Raw genomic sequence first — 20,759 nt, forward strand, 5'->3', positions numbered from 1 at the left:
TGTATCTTGCAGTTATTTTTTTCTTTTCTTTTCTTTTTCTGACAATGCTAGTGGAAACCAGAGGAGTCAGGAAAGAGTGCCATGTGCAGAAAGCCTTGTCAGGTGGCGGTTCTAGGGCAAGGGGAGTTACATGTGCTGGTGGGGTGGGGTGGGGTGGGGTGGGGTGGGGAAGGGGTGTCTGCAACAGACAGCAGAGGTGACAGAAACCATGCCCAAGGAACAGGAGGGTAGTCCATGGGGGGACTTGAGCTAAGATGAAGGGCCCAGAATTTTAGCAGAAGGTGACAAAGGCGGCAGCCGTTACAACACCACTAATGGTTGGTGCGTTTGTGAGTGCCAAAAGTAGGCCCTATCAAAGGATGGTGTGTATACATTAACAGGGAGGTATAATCTTCCAATCTGCAAGCTGGCCAAGGGAACCCTTCAAAATACGGGGTGGGGAGGGTCTTTTAAGAGAATCGGAAAATCTTCCTGGTTTTTTTTACCCCTACCCCCCAAAAGTTGCAAAAAGATAAACCGTGGAAATGAATCGGCTGCATAGCTTGAGGGTGGGGCTGAATGGGAAGAGCTTTGGCCCTTCACCCTGCTCTCTCCAGTGCTTTCTGACCCCCTCTTTTTAAAAAAAGAAAAAGAAATGTGGGGAAAAAATATCTTACAAAACCTCCCTAAGATGCAACAGGCTGGATGGAGAGGAGGCTGCCGAACTTGACGTGCTGGATCACAGGGAACTTCTCCAGGCATTCGGCTTTGTACATGCGAATGAGGCCTTGGTTGACCTTCACCCATGAAGGCACCGCGCTAATGTTCCACAGCTGGTTGGAGTGCTCAGCAAATGGGCCTGTCTTCATTTCTCTAACAAATAGGATGCACTCTAGAAACATGAATTCCTTGTGGTTTTCATTCACCACCTTCTCGTCCACAAAATGCCGAGGCTCCAGGTCTGGGTGATCTATCAGTTGTGAGCTGCCCCATATGAAGGGCAGGAACTGGAAGTCATCCAAGCCCCAGACTCCTCGGCTGCCGGCCGGTTCCATTCTGTAGGTCTTCTGCAGCTTCCGTATAACTTCCAAATACCTGCTGAACACTTTGAAGACAATGGCGAGCTGGTCATCCTCTTGGAGAACTCCAATTTTGCAAAGGCAGCAGAGGAAGGCGACAAACGCTGCTTCGTGACCTGTCCCGTAGTCGATACGAGTAGAGTTGCCCACGGACTCCTTCAGGTACACTGCCACCTCGGAGACGGCTTCTGACAGCTCTCTCGGGACCACCGTGGCCACCAGGTTCTCAGCTCCCTGATCCAGTTTGGTGTACCACGCCCGGAAGGCCTTGTTCCCAAAGCGGGATGGCTGCTCTACCGGTGGGGTTTCGTCAATCCACCTGTCAAGCGTGTCTAAGAGATCAACCAGCTTCTCAATGGGCTCAGAGACTTTGTAACTGCAGGTCAGCTTCTTGCCCTTGACACTTTTATTCAACTTGAGAATGAAGCCCATGTAATCTGCATAAGCCTGTGAGCGTTTCCACTTCTCCATATCGGGAACCATGTTGATTTCCTTCTTGGGGATCATGAACCTTGGGCTTGGTGCGTCCTTGGGAGATTCTAGATGCCACTTGCTTTCTGCCATCTTCTTTGAGCTGCCACCGCTATCTTTCACCTCCCCACCGCCTTGTATCTTGCAGTTCTTAAAACAACTTTATTAAGGAGCAAACTTTATTAAGGACCTGCAGGTTAAAGCAACAGTGCAGTCACCAGCATATTTCTCATATTTTTAGGAATTTCCCTCAAGAGAAAACAAGTAACTTTATTTTTATAAAAAAAAATTAAATAAAGTTACTTGTTTTCTCCTGATCTGAGACAACTTACATGCATCAATTATTTAAAAAAAAAATTTTTTTAAATAATTGATGCATGTAAGTTGTCTCAGATCAGGAGCCTACACCAAATGAAAGGCCACAATTTGTTGTTTTTTTTGGTCTAAGAGACCTCTGGGTTCTTTGTTTAAGTCCAGCTAAGTCAAGGAACTGAGTCCAAATTAGAATGTAAAATAAATGCCACTCCCCTGGCTTTATTAGTCCCTCGTTAAATAAATTATTTGCCATACCCCTTATACTTCACAGTTACTGTAAGCTGTATCTGATGACACAATCACCGTAGGACAGGGTGTGTGGAAGGCAATTAGTTAATTAATCCCCCTCCCGCAACATTATTGCTGTATCGTTTCTTTCGAATAATTCCTAATTCTGGTCCTCTTGACTGCATTCCTAATAATTTCATGTTCATTGTCACCAATTTTATCTCATCGCTCATGACTACAATGTTTGTTCTGCATGTCCTGGTCCCTAGACTTCCAGTTATTAACAGCTATCCCAAAAAATGAAAGTACAGTCTTGCTTCCTCACCAGCAGCCAACAGGGCCATCTGAGCAGGAAAAAGAAATTCTGCAGTACAGCTTCTGTGGAGTTCCCTTTATTAATGAGTAGTCTCATCCCAGGCTGTCTCTTCCCAGGCAAATATAGCAAATATAACAAAATTTATATATAGCAATATAGCATATATAGAATATAGCAAAAGCAAAACTTAATGCCTCATATTTGGGGTTTGCTAAAATACTAAAGTCAGATCAATACCAGCCAGCCCACACACCAGTTTACATCTAGTGCAAAAATTGCAACGGTAAGGTGTACTGTCTCACTTCAGTCCTATCGCCTACTGATTCAAAATAAAATACTGTGAATATATTTTCAAGGTCCTAAAAACTCAATTCAAAGCATAAATAGCAAACGTACCACCTATTAAATCAGAAAAACAGTCTGTTAATCAAACATGATTTGCTAATCTCATTTCCCACAGCTTTGTGTGTTTTTTTTAACTCCAGTGAGATGAAAGGAAATAATGGGTAATCTGCTTCCATTCCACTGCAAGTTTTCCTTTTACAGTGGTACCTTGGTTCCCAAACTTAATCCGTTCTGGAAGTCTGTTCCAAATTCTAAAACCAAGGTGTGCTTTCCCATAGAAAGTAATGCAAAATGGATTAATCTGTTCCATACTTTTAAAAGCAACCCCTAAAACAGCAATTTAACATGAATTTTACTATCTAATGAAACCACTGATCCATAAAATAAAAGCAATAATCAATGTACTGTACTATAAAATAAATAAGACAGTACTGTAGATGATAAAAATTTAAATTACTTTTTTTTTCTTACGTGCATTGATGATAGTAATTGTTTGAAAGGGGGGCTTTTATCCATTTCTGCAGTCACACAGTCAATCCATCAGCAGCTGAACTGGGTTCCACACAGTCACAAAAACGAAGTCACAAGCCACAGTCACAATCAGTCCCACAAAACGAAGAACAAGTCACAGTGGTGGGGGGGGGGGGGACAACGAAAAAGCCACACAAACAAAAATGCAAAAAACCAGCAGCTCCAAATATCACATCTGTGTTGTTTGGGTGCTTGGGACTCAACAGCCGACAGACTCAACAGGAAGCGTCTGATTAGCAGCGGGGGACTCAATTTACAAACGGAACACACTCAACAGGAAGTGGAACACCTACTTCCGGGTTTGCAGCGTTCTGTTTCCAAGTTGTTCATTAACTAAGCTGATCTAAAACCAAGGTAGCACTGTACAATCGCCCAATCACCTTAAGCGCCTTCCCTCTTTTATTTTTCCAGTTCTGCGAGCAGATCTGGCTGTAATGCTGACAGTACAGCAGGAGCCTTGTTGACGTTAGCAATCATGAGGGTTTTGCTTCCAGGTAGAACTATTACATGAAAAAGGGAATGCCCACCCTGCTTCCTGTAGCTTTAAAAGAGAGGGGTACATCTGCCTCCTCTGGTGTAAGGTCGCTTGTGCCAAATTTTGTATGGTCTCAACAGGGGTGTTATTGGACTTGAAGTCTTTGACAGCTTTCTTAACAGTTCCTACCTTTTTTGGGATAGCAGGAAAAGCAGTTGCGTGTCAAGGACCCCCCAGGACACCCCCCAAATAAAAACACAGTCCACACAAAATTTTAGTTTTGGTTTTTGGCATACTGGTAATTTTCGCCACCACTTTATTGATTACAGCCTGTGAATGGTTGCTTAGGCATTGGTTAGCGACTATCTGTTCCCACTTTGACATCCGCAAGCCTGCAAAAGTCAGTAAGGGAAAACATTTTGGGGAAAGAATAGAGCTGGGCGCCAGGCTCTCACCTCTCCCCAAATGCTCCCAGGGGCTCTTGCGTGGCCCTAGCCCCTTGCCAGGGGTTTGGACAATAGCATGGCGAGCCCCTGGATTCCTTTAACGGAATACCCTTGCAGCAGCATCATTGGAGGGGCCGGCACAGCCAACCATACCCACTCCACCAACCAAAATTAACCAATGCCTAACCGCAACCTTACAAGTTATGACGATTCGTTACGTAGTAGTAGGCAAAAACCAAATGGCACCAGCCAATCAGCCAAATGGTAAAATTCCTACCAGGCCCTTGCCCCAAAGCAGACGACCCCATGATAGGCATAGCAAAGTCAAGCGAACAAACCTAAATACAGTGGTACCTCTGGTTAAGTACTTAATTCCTTCCGTAGGTCCGTTCTTAACCTGAAAATGTTGTTAACCTGAAGCACCACTTTAGCTAATGGGACCTCCTGCTGCCGCTGCGCCACCAGAGCACGATTTCTGTTCTTATCCTGAAGCAAATTTCTTAACCTGAAACGTTATTTCTGGGTTTGCAGAGTTCTTAACCTGAAGCGTATGTAACCTGAAGCGTATGTAACCCGAGGTACCACTGTATAGGGAGGATGGGTGGGTGATCCGATGCGTGCAGCAAAAAGAGGAAGCTCAATGCTGCGCGCAGGGAATAATAGCCCCTTGGCCTGTCAGTCATAATTGCAACATCAAATTCTCCCCAATGACCAAGAGGTGCCCAATGAGCTTCGTGACCATCCAAACTAACCCACCCAGAAACAGGGGGATGTCCTCGCTGCCCCCACCGCAACACGTGCTCTCCATGAAGGAGAACCCGCTGTGTTGATTATGCCCAGGAGGACAGCCATTTTGAGATAAATCCCTTCATTTCTCCCTCACCCACCTCCTCTTGAATCCTATGCAAAAGCAGGTTGGTCCCCCCACATTAAAATTTTAATCTCCTCCTCCAGTGCTATTTTTCTAGAAGAAGAAGTGCTAGAACTTACCATGAACACCTCCCTTGCTCTTTTTTTATAATGGCAATGGCGCCAACCTGAGAGGTGCCAGAACTGAGTTCCAGCAAGTTCTGGGTGAACCCGGCCCCATCCTCCTCCTGCATTTCTAAAAGTTATCATTTCACTTTCTTTACTGAGTAATTCTGGGCTATGGTAAGATCTAAAACCAAAGAGGCAGTTGCTCAAACACTATCATTATAAATCTCCAAATCACAAAGCTTACTTTCCAAAAACTCTGTCCAACTTTCCATTAGCTCCGGTTCAAATTATTTGAGCTGCAGAGCCTGTACATTTCAAATGCTGAACCCTCTGTCTGGGTGCTTTTTGTAACTCTCTGCAGATCCAGCACCATTCTGGAAGCGTCCAGACCTCTTTAGGAGTGTCTGGTTGTTTCTTTTTCCTAATGGTTTAAAGTTTGTAATAAGAACCTTTTTTTTTTTTGATGTGCCCATGATACCACCCGTCACCTTTCTCATCTGTAAAAAAGGGAAATCACATTCAAAGTTACTAAAAGCTGGGGCATTTATGAATGAATGAATCTTTAGTTGCGTCAGCCATCGGCCATAGCAATAAAACAACAATACGATATACAAAGAATAGAAATAAAAAGTCAATTATATAAAATACATTTTATGGTTTTGAATAAGTATTCAAATAGTGGATGTTATTCTAATTGCCCCATTTAAAAACCATGCAACCTATGCTGTCACCTGCTCATCTTGATCTGCTAAGAGAAAGGAGACTGTGGCAGTGGCTGGGCGAACCGGAATGGACAATAAAAGAAGGGTGATAATCTCATTCCTCAAGTCTTTATAAAGAGTGCAAGCCAGAAGGGCATGCGCCACCGATCGGGTACTGCCATCTCCACAGACCCATAAATGTTTTTTGTGTGGAATCTATTGGCATCGTCCCTCAAGTACAGCCAAGGGCAATACATTCAATCTTGCGATAGTAAAAGCTTGTGTATACTTTAGAATTGCTAGGTTATGCAGATAGGGTGCCAGAGATTTGAAATGGGAAGGTGGAAAATAGTCATACCATGGGCAAAATTTCCTAATTGTGGCCAAGTTGTTCTGACGCTCAATATCATTTAGGTGCTGACAAATTAGACTGTTTGCTTTACTAAAACCCAAAGTGAGTAGCTGTTGTGACAATCTTGCAGCACTAGGGATATTAGACCGGGGGGGGGGGGATTTAAGTTTAGGTGAAGCCAATAGTTAAGTGTCCTACAACTGGGGCCATCCATTTTGAGATGCGGTGGTCACCCCTCCATTCTAATCAAATTCCATTTTCAATGCAAGTTTCCACTGACAACATTTGCTGCTGCACCCATACTAAGCCAAACACATTTTTTAAAAACAGCCAAGATCAGTCCTAATGTTGCGGTAAAGAAGCAGCTGATGTTATAAATACTTGGTGGGCCTGCCTCAAAATACAAACATTTCTGAAGAAAAATGCCTATGCAATTAAGCTAATGGCAAGTTACATCATCTCCTTTAACCCTCTAAACATACTTTTAGGCTGTCAAGACAGTTTTGTAAGAAAGGGATTGCTTAACTATAGCAAAACAATGTAATCGCCACTAAATTGCATATTCCAACAACCGCTACTGCTAAAGGATGGTTATATAATCCCTGGAAAAATAACTGAAACAGGGTAAGCCTGAGACATTTTGCTGCCTGAGGTAAAAAAAACAACAAGATGGCGCCTTCGCTTCACCATTCCACGCATCAGCAACTGAGTTTTGCATCAACACTGAAGATGGGACATTATCGTCCACCACACCTGAGGGCAATAGACCAAGGCACTGTACATTTAAAGACATTTCATACTACTTTAAACAGTCATGCCTTCCCCCAAGGAACTCTGGGAAGTGTAGTTGGAAAGGGTACTGAGAGTTGTTAGGAGACCACTAATCCCCTCACAGAACTACACCTCCAAGAGTTCCTTGGGAAGAAGCACTGATTGTTAAACCACTCTGGGAATTGTAGAGGGGAATGAAAATGTCATCAGGTGAGACACTTCTTGTTGAACTCTGGCATCATCATCAATTTTTTAAACTGCCTTCTAAGCAACTGTCTCAGGGCGATGTACACTAAAGATAATTAAAAGCAGTTAAAAGCAGCAAATGCATTTAAAATTAAACAAAATAGAAAATATAAACAAAAGTAAACAAAATAGAAAATGAAAATGAAACCACAGACAAATGAAGCATCACTCTCCATTAGCACTGGGCAGCTGAGAACTGCCATTTTAATTTCCCATTGACATAGCATCTCTCGAGAGCGTTGCGAGTAATTTTGCTATAAACCCTCTACTCCTAAGGCAATCCGTCTTTGGTTGGTTAGCCAGCATTCTTTAGAAAACGCTGAATTTCTGAGTCATTAAATGCCTAGAAAGACCAAACGGCTTTGAAAGCATCAATGCAAAATAAATATATTAAACGTCAGAGAGGAAGATTTAATGAACGCCGACATGGGTTTTTCAAAATGTAACTCCCAGTGTACTTGGACAGTGATCATATGCGTAGGATAATTCCAGTGAGATTTATATGTCTGCTGGGCATGTTTTCCACCTTATTTGGCACTGACCTTAGGCTCTTCCATATCATCCTATTCTGGGGCATGAGGGAGTCAGGCGGCATGATTCACAAACACTTCCAAGATGACACAGTTTGCGCCTTAAGCCATCTATGGTTATGTCTGTGATTAAAATCCCAAGACTTTGGAAGTAAATCCATGTCTAATGCAAGGGCCTTCTCCCTTATGTACCTGCCTGGGGGTGCTCTCTTAATGGTGCCACACTTGCTAGAGACTCAATGCTCAGAGACAAGGCATTCCACAGGCATCCCAACTGTGGAACCCTCTCCCACCCTCCTCAGATATGGATGGAGCAACAAGTCTTTCTGAGCACCAGCTAAAGACCTACTTATTCACCCAGGTTTTTGGGTTGCTGCAACTGATAGCTATTTAACAGTGCATATGCTCTCACCTGGTTTTACTGCTTTATTGATTTTTTTACTGCTTTATTGATTATACTGTGTTTTCTCAATACAGTGGTACCTCGGCGAATCATAGAATCATAAGAGTTGGAAGAGACCACAAGGGCCATCCAGTCCAACCCCCTGCCAAGCGAAGTGTGCATGCACACGAAAGCTCATACCAAGAACAAACTTAGTTGGTCTCAAAGGTGCTACTGGAAGGAATTTTTTATTTTTTTTATTTTGTTCTTAACCTGAGGTACCACTTTAGCTAATGGGGCCTCCCGCTGCCGCCGCACCGTGGCCACATGATTTCTGTTCTCATTCTGAAGCAAGGTTCTTAACCCGAGGTATTATTTCTGGGTTAGCAAAGTCTGTAACCTGAAGCGTCTGTAAACCGAGCTACCACTGTATTACACTCTGTAATATTTGGAAACTCCCACTCCAAAGAATTTTGTGCATGTGTTTGGGGTCAGGCAGGTGGCCTCCAAGAATCTGGGTACCTGAGTGAAATTCACCGCCCAATACTGTCTGCGTGTTGTTGCAGAAGCTAGCTCTATGAGTGCTGCAAAGAGCCTTTTTCAAGAAAGATAGTTCTGGCCAACTGTATGCCTCACCTTTCTATTTCTATGCTAGTAGTGAAGAAGCTCTCTGTGGAGCAGGGACAGCCTGTTCATTTTCTAATCTGCTTCTATAGCTCTCTAGACTTCTTCCAGAATAGAAGTATGCTGGGAACCAGAATGCAGAAATGCCCATTAAGGTTGCACAACCTCAGTCTTTTTTTAATCATTGGTTTTCAATAGCTTCTCATCTTTTTGACTAAGTACAAGTGTAAAATCACAAGTTTTCATTTGGTAGCAATTCTAAGGCAACACTATGTATATTGTTCTGTGAATTGCTATTTTAGGACTAATAATCTGCCTTATTAACACTATTAAGTAGAACACATATTAAGTGAATATGCGAAAGCAGGTCCCATACTGCAGGCTGGGAGCCAGAGGTGGGTACCTGAGTGAAGACTGCTGGTATAAGGCATCTTCCTATGTTTAAATTGATTCATCAGGTAAACATCACAGCCCAAGTCCATAGCTATGAAAAGTGACTTCTTTTTTAAATGTCTTGTCCACATAGCCTTTTCTCCTCTCCAATGGACACTCCAAGCAAACCTCAAAGCATTTTAAAGCTGAGCTTTGAGCTGTCATTGACTCTAATTAGACCCTAATCCATTTTTTCCCCCACTGCAATTGAGTGCAAACCAGCTTTGATCTTTGGCTTTTTTCTTTTCTTTTTCTTTTTTGTTTAAAGCACTTGTCTTTGTAGGCTCTCTGGAAATCTGTAATCAGAATCTTTCTCTCTAAAAAATAGTCCAGACAGCTGTCCATGCTTACAGTCTAACCCATGCTCACTGAGCAAAACTGATGGTCTGGAAAAATCAACCCAAGATTAACAAACAAACCAGTGTCATGACCATAGGACTCCTCCACTTGAGAAAAATCCTGGAGGATCAACAAATCCACCCGAAAACAGAACTACCCGTAATAACAGTAACAGCAAAATCGGTGCTGGTTTGAGATTACCATATAGTTGGAAAAAGCAGAATAATTATACAATATTAATATCATACAATAAATAAGCACAACAGTCAGAAGACAAAATGCCTAAAAATACAAAAATCCCAGCATACATGTCGCATATCACTGAGTATATCAAGAACTGCAATCTGCATGGAGGCAACTTTGCTAAATGCGCTATTAATGCAGGCAATAATTAGTTTCTTAGTTGTTTCCATAAATGTATGGCCTCCCTTCTTCCAAAAGGGAGGCCAGGGCAGATTGCAAATGTATAATACAGTAACAACAATAACAACCACACACTTAAAATACCCTTCAATTCATTTTGAAAACTCCCTAATAAAATAAAATAAAGCAGCAGTAAGTTCAGCAGAAGAATCATTGAACCCCACAACTCCTGGTGGTATATAAAAAAGTTTTCACAGGTCACCTTAAAGTAGACAGAGCAGAAGACAACTAAACATGAATCAGTAGGGAGTCACATAATCTAGGGTTCACTATGGAAAATCCCTTGTCAGGTATCACTGCCTGGCTGATCTTAATGACTGGCTGCTGCAGTACTGGAGATGGTGCTCCTTTGGGTCCTTGTGTCCCAGGTTGTTCAGGTCTTTGTGTACTAATATTAACACTTTGAACCAGACCTGGAGGTTCTCAGGCAGCTAGCACAGAGACTGGAGGATCAGTGTCATATGACCCTCACCCTCGCCATCCTAGACAGCAACTACGAAGTGGCATTCTGCACCAGCTGCAGCATCTAGACAGCCTTCAAGGGAAGCCCCACATGGAGCACATTGCAGTTATCTGTATGGGAGGTTATCACTGCATAAGTAACTGCAGTCAAGTTGTCTTGGTCCATCCAGTAAGAGCCGTAGCATGCCAACCAGCTGGAGCTATGCATTAAAATAAGAGGTTACTGTATTTCTTAATGCTCTGAGTACATTTTTTTCCTGAATGAACACTGGGAGAAGGAATTGTTCCAGCAAAATATACCCTTACCTATTATCTCCTCTTTTATGGGACAGGCAAAATAAATCTGTAAAATATTTTAATGCACAGCTTTTCCTCAGATGGGCCTTCATAAACTCAGCACCTTCCAGATGTTGTTGTTGGGACTCCAGCTCCCATCAGCCCCAGGAGGCGTGGCCAATGGTCAAGGATGATGGGAGTTGTAGTCCAAAACATCAGGAAGGCAACAGAATGGGGAGACGCTGCCTTAGAAGAAGACCAATTCCATAGCACTCATGCGATGGTTTTGACACTATGTGTTCTGACAGTGTATTTTCCAACTTGTCAGCTCTCATCTGGAGGAGCATTCAGCCGCTGTCACCTTCTGCATTTTTCGATTTATTTATTTGTTTAAGAGGTGTGTTCACTGATCTAAGAATGGAGGCTAAATGTGGGATTGGCAAGATTAGCAAAACGGGGAGGTTGCAGGTTTCATGAGACTGCCACGAGAGGTTGTGAATATATAGAGGTACTTTATATTGAATCAAGACATTGACTCATCTGTGCTTATAAACATTATATACTCTAATTTGACACTTGTATTCTTTTGAACAGGATGCAAGGGCATATGGTGTTCCTTTGTTCCCAACACCTGATTTCCAGGGGTATTCTGCCTTTAAACATTGAGCTATTGTGGCTTATAGATAACTGAGATGAAGCGGGCAGAAGGAGCTTTGAGTAGGAGCCCAGGGAAGGTGTGGTGGGGTCCTTCTTCCTGTCACCTGTCTCTAACCTCCATATTTCTTAGAAGCCCCTTCCTCCCGAAAAAGCCCAAGTTTGTCTGGCTCAGCCTTGCCTTCACAGCCCTACAGCCTGCATGAAGGCTTTTCCACACAAGCACGAAGTGACCTTTCACTTAAACTTGCATAGTTGGAATGTCACCAACATTCTTAGGCCAACAGCTTCCCTCTGCAGGCAGAATTTTCATGAAAATTCTAAATCTAGAAAAATTCTAGATTGGCCAATCCATGGCAGATGCTTCAGCACCATTTCCATAGAAACACTTAGCATATTTAAGTATAGAAAGAAGAGTGCTCTCGAAAAGCTTTGAAAACTTGAGCTTTCAGTACAGATCAGGGCTTTTTTTTCAGCTGGAACTCGCCATTGCCATTATAAGAGAACAAGGGAGGTGTTCACGGGGAGTTCCTGCGCCTCTTTTTCCTAGAAAAATAGCACTGGCAAATGTTATTTTGTAATGTTATGAATCTGGTGGCCTGATCTGTGAATGGACACCACTATGATTTTTGCCTAAATCATGACTTGATTGGAGTCAGGGATTTGACAAAATAACATTAAAAGTGTTCTTTCAACAGATGTGGGTGTTTCCTGAATGGGTAATTCACCTGCCAGAATGAGATCTCCAAAAGCTCTGTATGGCGTTTGTATGTGAGTCAACATATGTGTAGCAGCAGATTGAACAGAGAGAATCTTGGGGTAGGGGAGTGGGGATGCTAGCTTTTACGTGGGAAAGCCGAGATTAGATCATCAGCCACTATTTCTTTTGCTAAATGTAGTGTCACAGGATGCAAATCTCCCACCCACTTACCCATTCATAATGAAGGGGAAAACATACAGGAGCTCGTATTGCACTCATGTGTTTCCCTCCATCCTGCTTAAAAGCGCCCTAAGGGATGTGTGAAGGGACCCAGGTGGTGCTGTGGGTTAAACCACAGAGTCTAGGGCTTGCTGATCAGAAGGTCGGCGGTTTGAATCCCTGCCACGGGGTGAGCTCCCGTTGCTCGGTCCCAGCTCCTGCCCACCTAGCAGTTCGAAAGCACATCAAAGTGCAAGTAGATAAATTGGGACCACTCCAGCGGGAAGGTAAACGGTGTTTCCGTGCGCTGCTCTGGTTCGCCAGAAGCGGCTTTGTCATGCTGGCCACATGACCCGGAAGCTGTCTGTGGACAAACGCCGGCTCCCTTGGCCTATAGAGCGAGATGAGCGCCGCAACCCCAGAGTCGGACACGACTGGACCTGATAGTCAGGGGTCCCTTTACCTTTACCTTTAAGGGATGTGTGACTTCAATCAGGGTGAGAAGTGTGTGGTTAGATGGACACCCCTCCACAAACACACCCCTCTCCAACTACCATGTCTAAAACAGGGGTCCATGGCACTACTTTTAGCAAGAGAAGATGACAATGGGAGACCTAACTGCAGAATTCTTACACGTCCACACCATTCATTTAAAGCACTATGATTCCACTTACCCCCAATTAATTCTCAGAACTGTACTTTGCTAAGGGTGTTGAGAGCTAGTGGGAGGACTCTATCCCCTCTCACGGAGCTACTGTTCTCAGAATAGTTTAACAATCACTCCGTCTTCGCAGAGAACACGGGAATTGTAGCTCTGCAAGGTGAATAGGGGTCTCCACTGCCATTGGGAACAGACTCTTCAGAGAAGCCCACAACTTCAAGCGAAGCAATCTTGTAGAGAGAGTCTTGCAAGCAAGCTGTGTCTCACCTTTAAAAGCTGGTGGGAGAGGTGGGTTTGTTGAGGCCTCTTTGCCCCTTTCACCTGGTCTCAGACTCCTTAAGTTGTTCTTGAACTCTTTAAGTGGCACCTTTGGAGATCTGCACCTGTAGTCTGGCCTGCATCACTGGAAGCCTTGAAAAAAAAAGCTTTCCTTCTTACATGCACACCAGACCCTCTGGCATTGTGCTTTGGACAAGAGCCAGGACCAAAGTGGCATGTTTTGCTCCTCCTGGCCACCACCATTGTCTGGGGCAGAGAGAAAAGAGGGCAAGCTATGGAGAAAAGAGGAGCAAGTTGGAGTTGGGTGTGTGTGTGTGGGAGACGCTTTTGCCACCTGCCCCTTGCCTCCGCCCAACTACATCAGCCCTTGAACGCAAACCTTGTTCACAGCAAACCTTCCCTTTCCTTGAACCACAGCCTTGGTCCAAATCCCACCTCCATAGCTGCTTTAGCAAGAGGGAAGAAGAAACGGAGAGTTTGACTCATTGAACTCCCACATAACATCTAGTTCAGTCCAGAGAAAGGGAGTGGCACTTTCCTAGCTGGGATTAGAGGTCTTTGAGGGAGGGGTGGACAAGGAACTCCCTGGGGGTCTTGCAGAAGTTTTGTCTCCATTTACGTACTGAGGCTCCAAAAGCAAATGGAACAAAGGAATGAGAAGTCCCCACTCCCCTCTCATGCAAAGGAAACAAAGGGTGTTGTCCTATACACCAGGAGCAGGGAACCTTTTCAATTCCAAGAGTTGCATTAGTTTCTCGGCTATCTTTTGGGGGCCAGGGGCAAAAGCAGGCAGAGCAATAAATATACTCTAGTTCCTACACACTTGCCACTCCTATTTCTACCCTCCATCCAGGCAAGCAATGGGCACCATCAGAGTTCAAAGGCACACTTCTGCCAGGTAAAAACACTCAGGGAGGACAGCTACAACTTCCAGAGTGGTTTACCAATCAATCCTTCACCCCAGGGAACTCTGGGAGTTGTAGTTTTGTGAAGGGGAATAGGGGCCTGCCTCCTAATGACTCCCAGCACCCTTAACAAACTACACTTCCCAGGATTCTTTGGGGGATCCAAGGTGGCAATCCAGAGTGACATGCTACTGCTTTAAATGTGTAGTTTGGACAGGGAGTCTGTTTCCCCAAACTATGTTTGCAGCCTTCCATTGTAAATTGCCATGAGCCAACACGCTTACAATGTTTAGTCAAATAGACACAAGGTTGTTGTTGTTTTTCCAATACCCCACGGCAAAGGGCAATTTATACAGAACTTTTGTCAAGTGCAGAATGCTGTCGGTAAGCAAAATGCCTTCACCCACTCCTGGGAGTTGGAAAAAACCCTGCTTGTTGTTAAGGGAAAGTGCCTGTCAGATTTAATCTCCTTAACCCTTGTTTACCCGGGCATTTGAAAGATACTGTCCCTGACACTTTTAAATTATTGGCTGTGAGGGTAATAACTGTTTTTAGATGTTTAAAGCATGCTTCTGTTTTCCACTTTTATTATATTGTTTAAAATTTTTGTGTGTGCAATTCCTTTGAGTGGAAGGGCGAGATATCAATTAAATAACGTAATTAATAAACAATGCAAAACAATAACGTGGCCATCACTATTGTGAGATATAAAGCTCCTTAAAGAGACATTTCTCCCCACTCTGCATTTCTGCAATTTAACCTTGGATTTATTCATGAGCAGATATTTAAACCTTGCCAAGTGCCATTTCAGTCCTTACCGAAGTCTGAAATGGTGCCTCTTGGCCATACAATAATACTGGAAGGGCTCATGGTTCTTCAAGCATATATACAGACATTCCTTTATTCTGAAGACATGATGTCAGCAGACCACTTAGGGCTCTGTACAATTACTACTGTGGTTTCTCTCGCTGCTGCTGAGCAGGCATTATGTTCAATAAATCCAGGGTCCTATGGAACATCAGTGAGGTCAAGCTGGTATCGCCGGTGGCTGTGTCAATAACAGCCATTGTATATCCTAACCACTTCCTCCAAGATCCTCCCATATCTTTCTCAGCCAGCTGCTAAAACCCTCACACTGGTTCTCCCTCTTAAGAACATAAGAACTGAGGTCCAGCGCTGAGGGCCTTCTGGTGGTTCCCTCGCTGCGAGAAGCCAAGTTACAGGGAACCAGACAGAGGGCCTTCTCGGTAGTGACACCCGCCCTGTGGAACTCCCTCCCACCAGATGTCAAAGAGATAAACTGTGGGAATACGTTTTTGGAACTTCCCGCGCTTTGTCGCCTCACAAAAACCTTCCACGCAATGCACGGAAGAAAAGGAGATCCGGCCAAGGTTTGCTGCCTGGATCCCTCCGCGCTTGCTAGAAAGCGCGCCAGGAAGCTTTTGAGTAACGGCCGAAAGCTGTTTCCCGCCCGGAAACACAGCCCAATGCAATGTTGTGATTGGTTTATGCAAATGCTATGACGTTGTTCAGTTTATCAGTAAATGGCCCCTTCTCTCTGTAGCGGTGTGTAGAGTGCGCGAGACAAGCAAAGAGAGAACAAGTGATGCGAGACAAGCACAGAGAGAAAGCGAAAGAGAAACCAACGCACAGAGTAGTAGTTGGGAGAGCGCAACTCCACCATTGACTGCAGTCTCTTATTTCTTATTTTTATTTGGCCGCTTCCTTACTTTTGGACGCACCTTTTGCTCTGCCTATCCTTTCCTCTTCGGAACCTTCAGAAACCTTCAGAAACCTTCGTAACGAACTCCAAACAACTTCTCACGACCTTCAGCTAAACCTCATAACCAGCGGACCCATCATAACCAGTGGGAGCAGGCACTCCAGAATTACTGGTTATCCCAGAAGTTGGTTTATCCCCACAAAAAACAACTACAGACTTTTAGAAGACATCTGAAGGCAGCCCTGTTTAGGGAAGCTTTTAATGTTTAATAGACTATTGCATTTTAATATTCTGTTGGAAGGCACCCAGAGTGGCTGGGGAAACCCAGCCAGATGGGCAGGGTATAAATAAAATAATAATAATAATAATAATAATAATAATAATAATAATAATAATAATAATAATTAGAACAGCCCTACTGCATCAGCCCAGTAGCCCATCTATTTCAGCCCCTTGTTCTCACAGTGACTAACCAGATTCCTACCGGAAGCCCCAAAGCAATGCAACAGCATTTTCTGCACTTGTGATTCTAAGCAACAGGCATTCAAAGGAATCTTTCCTCCAACAGTGGAAGGAGAGCACTTTTTCTGCACCCTACAATTTTTCAGCCAAATGTTGTTCTCCACAGGGCTAGAAAGATGGTATTTGAGTGTGGAGGCAGCTGGCTTGCCTGGAAGGTCAGTATGGTATGAGTCGTGCGTTTTTTCAAGAAAAATAGGTGCCGGAACTCGCCATGAAGTTGTTACAGTAAGTTGCTGGGTGACGGGGCAGCCCAGTTTGGCAACCACCTGCGGAGGGGCTAAAAACTACAGCAAGCTGTCTCCCTGGCTGGTTTGGGGGTCGCTCCTGGTTCTGGTGCAGGTCAAATAAATGCGCCCCCGCCTCCTTCATTCTCTTAGATTCAGACAGAGGCAAGGACAACTTGGAAGGGCCCTCATGCAAACGTGAGGCCTGGCTGCAAAGCTTATAGCCTACCATTGCTACAAGGGGGGATAGATTGAAGAAAATGAAATACAAATGGGCCCTGCCCCATAGCTTGACCAATCATGCAATCATGGCTAGGAGCTGCTAGCAGCTAGGTGCAGTCATAGATCTAAAAAAAAAGTGTAGACTCGCACATGCTGGCAAGCTTCCATTTTGATTTGAAATGTTCATTTTGGGCTTCTTGGAAGTACACAAAGGCACAAAGAGGGTGGGGAGAGTGCCAGCTAGCAATGGTGCCCACCTGAGAGGTGCCAGAACTGCAACACGGCAATCTCCGGCTGGAAAAAAGCACTGGGTGTGACGGCTTCAGCGCAGCACTCAAAGATCCACAACCTCATTCGCCAGCTGGCCACTAGCAAGTGCTCCTTTTGCTCTGGTGAGAGCGCAGAATTGAGCTGAGCCCCTGACTTTCTTCTGTGCCTGTAGAAACATGTGCGTGCTCTGCGGTGCCAGGCTGACACCAGAAGCACAGAAGGGCTCCCCTTGGTAATGCATTGAATATTGAAGCAATGCAATGTGAGAGTGGCCAAGCGCAGAGCTTTCCAAACTTTTCACGCTGGTAACACGCTTTTTAGACATGCGTCATTTCACGACACAGTAATTCAGCTTTACTAGCAAACCGGAGGTTAAACTAGCCCCTTTCCAGCCTCAGCATCCTGTTGCAGGGGTCCTCGAGGCAGCAAACTTTGTCAGGACACCAAAGGTGATCCAGTATTTGTTGATTCCTGCCTGGAATTTTAGACTAGAGAGACATGGATTCAGATCTCTGTTCAGCTGTGGGGCTCTCATCATGTGACCTCGGGTTAGTCGGGGATATGGAATTCATGGTTGCACTCCAACTCCCATCAAGGCTGACTGGACTTCCAACAACCATCAGCCTTGACCATTGGCCATGGTGGCTCAGGCTGATGGAAGTTGGAGTCCAACCACCTCTGGAGGGCCACAGGTTTCTCCTCCCTGCTCTAAGTCTTACCTACCTCACAGGGTTGTTGTAAAGATAAAAAAACAGGGCAAGGAAGATGACATGTCTGTGTTTTTCTGTGGGTTTCAGTTTTTATGTTAATTTGACACTGTGGTTTTAAGATGGATTTATCTGGCTCTTGTGTACAGTGCTTTCAGAGCAGCGGAAAGGACGGGGTTGGGGTGGGGGGGGAATTGCATCTATTTATAAAAGTGCTTCTATCACACCTTTCTGCTGAATAGCACCCAAGGTGCAAAAATAAATAAATAAAAATAATTACATAAACAAGTCAAATGCCTGGAAGAAGGGCCATAGGTCAGTGGCAGAGCATCTGCTTTGCATGCAGAAGGTCTCAGGTTCAACCGCCAGCCTCTCTAGGCAAGGCTGGAAATGCCCCCCCCCCCTGAAACCCTGGAGGAGGAGGAGAAGAGAAGAAGAGTTTAGATTTGATATCCCGCTTTATCACTACCCGAAGGAGTCTCAAAGCGGCTAACATTCTCCTTTCCCTTCCTCCCCCGCAACAAACACTCTGTGAGGTGAGTGGGGCTGAGAGACTTCAGAGAAGTGTGACTAGCCCAAGGTCACCCAGCAGCTGCATGTGGAGGAGCGGGGAAGCAAACCCGGTTCACCAGATTACAAGTCTACCGCTCTTAAACACTACACCACACTGGCTCTCAAGGACCACTGCCAGCCATACTGTGGCCCCAATCGGACCAGAAATTTAAAGCATCATCGTATCACTTGGTGATGTCATGGCTTCCCCCAAAGAATTCTGGGAGCAGATCTGGCAACAGGGTGCAAATATCCGCTCAGCACCCCCAAATTACGACGGATAGTGGGGGGGGCAGCAGCAAAGCTGCGCACTGCCAGCCATTGGGGGGGTGCGCAACTCCCCCCCCATGCCAATGCAGGACAGCAATCCCTGTGGAGGCTTGGGAGGCAAGCTGCATGCCCGCCAGCCTTATGTTTGACAGGGCGCAGCCGGTGGACATGCAGGGAAAGGGAAGGCCGTCGGCAAAGCCGCGCAGCTCCCCCACTCGCTGGGGCGCCCCCGAGAGGCTGGTGCCCTGGCGCAACGAACCACTAGGCCGTATGGGAAATACGGCTCTGTCTGGGAGTGTAGCTTATTAAGGCTGTTGAGAGTTGTTAGGGGGCAAACACACCCCTATTCCCCCCCCCATAGAGCTGATACTCCCCTCACAAGAGCTGATATTCCCTTGAAGAGGGAAATGTCGCATTTCTTTTCTCCTAATAAGAGAGCTGCTTGAAAGAGTCTGGCCGGCCATGCCCTCCTCTAAGACATTCAATTCCTTTCCTTCCTCCCCTGCCCTTAGGTTGAAAAAAAAATGAGGTTGTTTTTTTTTAAGCAATGCATGGCTCACAATCCTTGGTATCTCCTGTTGAAAGGATCAGAAAGATCATCTTTCCCAAGCCATGGAGCTACTGCCTGTTAGAGCAGAGATACTGAGCTACATATGATAAGAGTGGCTGGGGCAACCCAGCCAGATGGGCGGGGTATAAATAATAAAATTATTATTAAAAAATAAAATAAAATTGTCCAGTAGCACCTTAGAGACCAACTAAGTTTGTTCTTGGTATAAGCTTTTGTGTGCATGCACACTTCTTCAGATACACTGAAGGTACACTAAGGTGCCAATTTTTTAATTTTATTTTTATATACGGTATATTTCGACTGCGTCAGACCAATGCGGCTACCTACCTGAATCTTTTATTTTATTATTATTATTATTATTATTATTATTATTATTATTATTATAGATGTTCCTTGCACAGCTCTGTCCTTCTTAAACCAACTATATTAATACCTGCCTGCAGGCTTAATTCCAGACTTTTAATTGGGGGGGGGGAGTGTTGTGGTTATGTAAAGTTGGCTGTGACTCACTGGAGCTTGGAGAAATGTAAAAATAGATGAAACGTTGAGAGATATAAGTTTATAAGTTATTGAGAGCTCGCCTGGCTGTGAAAGTGATATGCACAATAATGGCTAATTTTAAGATGAATGTAGCCTACTTTATTAATAGCAAAATTCCAAGATGATTTCAGAACTTAGGCTTTTGATGAATGGAAGGACAAGGGAGGAGAGCGGAGGGGGCTATTTTAAGACTTGGTTTTCCAAACTGGGACATTGGTACATTATTTATTTGTTTTTGTTTGTTTGTTTGTTTGTTTGTTTCCCTGTTTACAGCTGAAATATATACTTCTGCATCCCAGGGAAAAGAACAAAACTCTGCTGCCACCACAACATGAAATCCTGGAGCTCCTGGGCTTCAAAGTATCTCCTTTTTGTAAAAACAAAAAACAAAAAGGCACCACTTTGCTGAAGCTAATCAGGTCTGGATCTGGGCAGTGCCTGAGCAGAGGTCACCCACAAATCCTATGTACGCTACCTATCAGGAGCAGCCTTTCCAGTTGCTGTGTACTACAACTCCCATTATCCCACTGGCCATGCTGGCTGAGGCTGATGGGAGTTGTAGTCCAACAATGTCTGAAGGGCACCCGGCTGGCTACCTCTGCCTTATGCACCCAGGCTAGAGTTTCATTCAGGGAGCAGCAATTGGGAGTTCCATGAAATATTTAATAAAAAACAATGTTCTGTAAAGAAGACAAGGGACCTGTCTCTCAAGGTGGTGATGGACTAGCACAGAAGCTCACAGGATGAGTCCACAGCTCCCTCAAATATTTTACTGGAGGGCAGCAGAGGGACCTTGGCCCCTACGGCTCTGGCTCACACTGTCAATTCCAACAATGCCCCAATGAAATGGATAAATGAATGCTTTCATTTGATACCAACAGGTATCAATATACAGTTGTACCTTGGAAGTCGAACAGCTTAGTTCCCGGATGTTTTGGCTCCCAAACGTCGCAATCCCGGAAGTAACTGTTTCAGTTTGCGAATGTCCAATGGGGCTTCCAATTGGCTACAGGAACTTCCTCCAACCAATCAGAAGCGG

General features: G+C 44.6%; 1 protein-coding gene across 2 annotated transcripts in view; it reads right to left on the bottom strand.

Annotated features, from left to right (window-relative positions):
- ZDHHC8 (zinc finger DHHC-type palmitoyltransferase 8) overlaps nt 1–20,759 on the bottom strand; it is a 130,818-nt gene that overhangs the window by 72,482 nt on the left and 37,577 nt on the right. Inside the window, exon 2 of one of the 2 annotated variants that reach the window (XM_033136363.1) lies at nt 512–1,719. The exons of the other annotated variant lie outside the window; for it this stretch is intronic. Within the exon in view, the coding sequence (XP_032992254.1) occupies nt 666–1,622 (957 nt within the window). The 5' untranslated portion in view covers nt 1,623–1,719 and the 3' untranslated portion in view covers nt 512–665. Of the gene's footprint in view, nt 1–511; nt 1,720–20,759 lie in introns of those variants that run through there. 2 annotated transcript variants of the gene reach the window in all.

This window comes from Lacerta agilis, chromosome 17, assembly GCF_009819535.1.
Source record: "Lacerta agilis isolate rLacAgi1 chromosome 17, rLacAgi1.pri, whole genome shotgun sequence".
Taxonomy (NCBI): Eukaryota; Metazoa; Chordata; class Lepidosauria; order Squamata; family Lacertidae; genus Lacerta; species Lacerta agilis.